This window comes from Gymnoscopelus microlampas (assembly GCF_963454915.1).
Source record: "Gymnoscopelus microlampas genome assembly, chromosome: 20".
NCBI classification, from domain to species: domain Eukaryota; kingdom Metazoa; phylum Chordata; class Actinopteri; order Myctophiformes; family Myctophidae; genus Gymnoscopelus; species Gymnoscopelus microlampas.
In genome coordinates this window covers 9,384,489-9,389,488 of record NC_139957.1, presented here as the reverse complement: position 1 = coordinate 9,389,488, position 5,000 = coordinate 9,384,489, and the positions used below count along the sequence as shown (strand labels likewise).

General features: G+C 43.6%; 1 protein-coding gene across 1 annotated transcript in view; it reads left to right on the top strand.

The window, feature by feature from the left end:
* rbks (ribokinase) overlaps positions 1 to 5,000 on the top strand; it is a gene marked incomplete at its 5' end in the record, with an annotated part of 50,765 nt that overhangs the window by 25,813 nt on the left and 19,952 nt on the right. The window contains 2 exon segments of the mRNA XM_084045255.1: positions 3,171 to 3,200; positions 3,203 to 3,261. Of these exon segments, the coding sequence (XP_083901381.1) occupies positions 3,171 to 3,200; positions 3,203 to 3,261 (89 nt within the window).

Sequence of the window (5,000 nt, the reverse complement as noted above, 5' to 3'; positions counted from 1 at the left end):
CACTACAATTATTCTAAAACTTTAGTTACTATAGTTACTTAGTAGATCTTTATTATTATAACAAAACATGCATTAACCGATTCATCCCTTTATACTTTGGCTATTTGAAAATAGCCGATCTACAAGCTCACAACGCGTCGCAAAGCGACGCGTTGTGAGCTTGTAGATCTGCTATTTTCAAAAGATTTTTGACACTTGTGAAATGGGACATTGTACGTAATGAGTACTTTTACTTGTGGTACTTTCAGTATATTTTAAAGCCAATACTTTTGTACTTTTACTCAAGTCAATTTTGAATACCGGACTTTTACTTGTAACTGAGTATTTCTACAGCACACAATGGTATTGATACCTTTACTTAAGTACTTTTTCCACCACTGCAAGCTATACCCAGCACCCACCTCAAAGCGCCAGGTGGCCAAAGCCCTGCGCAAACCCACGCAGCTGCTCTCTAATGCACCCACGCAGCACACACACACACATACACAGACAGACACACACACACACACACACACACACACACACACACACACACACACACACACACACACACACGCACACACACACGCGCAGGCATGCGCAACACAGCCAGCAGACCGGGCATACACATCTAACACACCACAGACTTTGATGTCACCGACGACACAAAAATGTGTACTCTGCTAACACACACACACACACACACACACACACACACACACACACACACACACACACACACACACACACACACACACACACACACACACACACACACACACACACACACACACACACAGGGCTTTAATGTGTAGGCTACATGGAGATATCATAATTCACCACTTTGTCGACATGGCTTATCCTCTCACATGCTTTAGTGTTTCTCAGATCTACAAGTGTTTCTCAGATCTACAAGTGTTTCTCAGATCTACAAGCTCCTAGCGCGGCACCGAGTGCCGCGCTAGGAGCTTGTAGATCTGCTATTTTTGAAAATCATGAAAATGTGTGCAAATCTTTGAATATATATATATATTTTTAAAGCAATTTTTTTTACTCAAATCTTTGCTTCTGGGGGGTCCCTGGAACAACACATTTTGAGATGGGGGTCGGCGGCCAAATACATATCATTTTGGGGGTCCTTGACATGGAAAAAGTTTGAGAACCACTGGTTATAGCAACATAAGTTTTTTCAAAAAACTGTTAGGAGTTAGAAGACATTTGTAGAATCCCCAGAAGCAAATAGTTGAGTTACATTTGAGTAATACAAAAATATATATATTCAAAGATTTGCACGAATTTTCCACGATTAAAAAAAAAAGAAATTGCAGATCTACAAGCTCATGGCGCGGCACTCGGTGCCGCGCCATGAGCTTACGTATATCTGCTACAGTATTTTTGAATAGCCCAAAGAAATTAAAAAATGACACACAGGTGCGTTCCCGGTCTTAACCATTAACGGGTTGAGGCATTCATCTCATGAATATGCATGAGACAAGTGATGCGCAACATCTCAAAAACACTGTCTCTCTGTCAGCCTGTCCTCATATCTCACTCTCGCTTTCTCTCTCTCTCTCTCACACACACACACACACACACACACACACACACACACACACACACACACACACACAGAAAGGGTCAGAACACCCCCACGCGCGCTAATGCACTTCCTGCTCAGCATACAGCGTGTATAAGGCCATCTCCCCGGGCCTTTCACACACCCAACGGTATTATTATTTCTTCCTTCAGGGAATGCTAATTCGGTCTCTGAAAAGGGTGTCTTTTTATAGCAGCGTTTCCATTCGCGTGTTGCTCTGCATCGATGGCCCCCCCTTAGCCTTTTGTCCCCTCCCCCCTCCTCCTCGTAGTAAAAGTGTAGCTAAGGTAAATGCGAGACCTTGATGGACCAGTGGAAGAAACAGGAACAAAAATGAACGATCGCAGCGTTGCAAAAAAATATGCGTTGCGTTGTTTTAAACCCATTAAGAACTGTCATTTTTTCATTTGAGCTAAAAAGCATTATTTTACACTTTGGCTATTCAAAAATAGCAGATCTACAAGCTCATAGCGCGGCACCGAGTGCCGCGCTATGAGCTTGTATATCTGCTATTTTTGAAAAAAAATTTAAAATGTGTGCAAATCTTTGAATATATTTTTAAAGCGAACATTTGCAACTCAAATCTTTGCTTCTGGGGGTCCCTGGAACAAAATATTTTGAGATGGGGGTCCGCGGCCAAATACATTTAATTTTGGGGGGGGTCCTTGACAATTATGAAAACGTTTGAGCACCACTGATATAGAAACATACGCTTTTTCAGAAACTGTTGGGATTTAGAAGACATTTGTAGAATCGACTTCAGGTCTCAATGGGTTAACCCATTAAAACCGGGAAAGCATCGGTGTCATTGTAGATTTTTGCCTTGGTTATTCAAAAATAGCAGATATATACAAGCTCGCAGCGGCACGTACATCTGCAATTTTGGATCATTTATGAAAAATCTTTAAAGTGTGAGAACTACTGATTTACAAGGCATTTTTAGAATCGGCCTCAGGTCTTAATGGGTTAATAATATAGATTTGAAAAAAAAAAACATCAGCAAACACAAACATGTGTTGTGCGTGTTATGTTTCATGTCCTTCACGGACCCCGCAGGAAGATTAGCGGTCGCCAAGGCATCAGCTAATGGGGATGCTTTTAATAACCAGAAAATAATATGTTTTTAGCCCTAGATAAAAACCACATGAACCCTATAGCATCCCTGTCATAATAGGCGAACATTCAGCTTGTAGATCGGCTGTTTTCGGCAAAACGATTTGGTGTGTAGGAGGAAGAAAGGAGGGGTCCAAGTACAGACCCATTTAGTTGACCCATTAAGACTGTGAAAGCATTATGTGTCATTTCAGATTTTAGCGTTGGCTATTCAAAAATAGCAGATCTACAAGCTTGTAGATCTGCTATTTTTGAACATTTTAGAAAAATTGTGAAAATTAACACAAATGTTCTCTACTGGGGGTCCCTGGCACAAAAACATTTTCACATGGGGGTCCGCGGCCAAATACATATCAATTTGGGGGTCCTTGGCACGAAACAGTTAGAGAACTAGTGATTTAGAAGGCATTGGGGTTAATGAGAGGATGGTTGGTGTTTAACTGTTCATTGTGTGCTTTGGCTGTCTCCCCTCTCATCACAGTGAAGACCATATTCAACCCGGCTCCGGCCATCCAGACCTGGACCCAGACTTCTACAGAACCTCTGATGTGTTCTGCTGTAATGAGTCTGAGGTGAGGAATCACATGCAGTGTGCGTACACACACACGCACACGCGCACACCGCACACGCACACACACACACACACACACACACACACACACACACACACACACACACACAGATTGACCACAGTATTTTCTTCCAGCAGCCATACACACAAGTCACTCTACACCAGCGTTTCGCAATCGTAGGGTCACGACCCTAACCCTAACCCATTTTTATGGGTCGCAAGTACATATCCAGCTTTTAACCCATTAAAACCGGGTAACCATCTGTGTGTCATTTTAGATTTGAGCTACCGGTATATATTTAGCAACATACGTTATTCAGAAAACTGATTTAGAAGCTTGTAGAATCGGCCTCAGGTCGTACCTTTCCTACTAAAACAAGTAAGACGCTGCGAACGCTGGAAGCGAACGCAGCTCGAAAAGGTTGTGTATTTACGGACTTGTAATCCGTGTTATTTCACCGTGATGGGGAGAGCGTAGAGAGAAAGTCACGTGACTGCCTTCGCCTCGTATTGAAGTGAATGTGGGGGGGGATATATGGTTCTCCTGTGCACGGAGTTTCGGAGTTCCTAGTCATCTAAAAAAGAGTTACGATAGAGTTGTTATACTTATGCCGAATTCACACCAACAACTCATTTACGGTAAATGTGTTTGTTTTGCTAAATAGATAGTGTACAGAATGTGTCATAGTCATACATACACATAGCCTTTGTGTGTACATCTAGTCCACACCTAGTTCAGACCACAACAAGGTGTGAGACGGTTCAAAGCTAATCTCACTCTCTGTTCCTCTCTCTCTCTCTCTCTCTCTCTCCCCACACACACACACACACACACACACACGTTCCATGGCCTCTGGCCTCGGTCGTACATGTGAACACCCTCCGGCGTGACTAAAGAACCTTTTTACGGTAAAGGCTGTGGCGTCATGGAACCTTTTGCACCCTGTGCTGTCAAAGACACGATGACAGATGACTGAGTGACGGGGGAGGGGGGTGGGGGGGGATAGATGGGAAACAGTGAAACAGTGAAAACAAAAAACAGTGCAGATGTGCAGGGCTGGGCTGACTCACCCCCCCCCCCCCCCCCCCCCCCCTCGGAGGTAAAGTGAAGGTGAGTTTTTTTTTGCCCGGGAGCCTCTGTTTGATGTGGTGAAACGAGGCGGAGACGAGCGCTGTAGCCAGGTGTCTCTGTGTGTGTGTGTGTGTGTGTGTGTGTGTGTGTGTGTGTGTGTGTGTGTGTGTGTGTGTGTGTGTGTGTGTGTGTGTGTGTGTGTGCATTTGTGGGGTTGGGGTGGAGGGAATGGGGGAGGGGGGGGGGGGGGGGGGGGGCATGAAAGCGAGAGTTGATGAAAGTGACCCTTCTTTTAACCAGCGGTGTAAAGTAACTAAGTACATTACTCAAGTACTGTACTTAATCACAATGTTTTACTTCTACTCCACTGCATCTCGATCTCGGATCCAAATATTTTACTGTTATTCCACTACATTTATTTCAAAACTTTTACTTTGTAGATTTTTAGCCACTTCAGCCCTATATACATTCTGCATAATGAGTACTTTTACTTCTGGTACTTTAAGTGTCAGGGTGCGAGTTCAGAGGACCCAAAAGCAGTACGACAGACAGCAAAGATAAAGGTTCAAAGGTTCAAAGGTTTATTAACCAAACTTAAGCAACCCATAAAATGGGGAAGGCAAAACAAGTACCCAAAATACCAATGGCTTGTAGCCAAAGCACAGTAC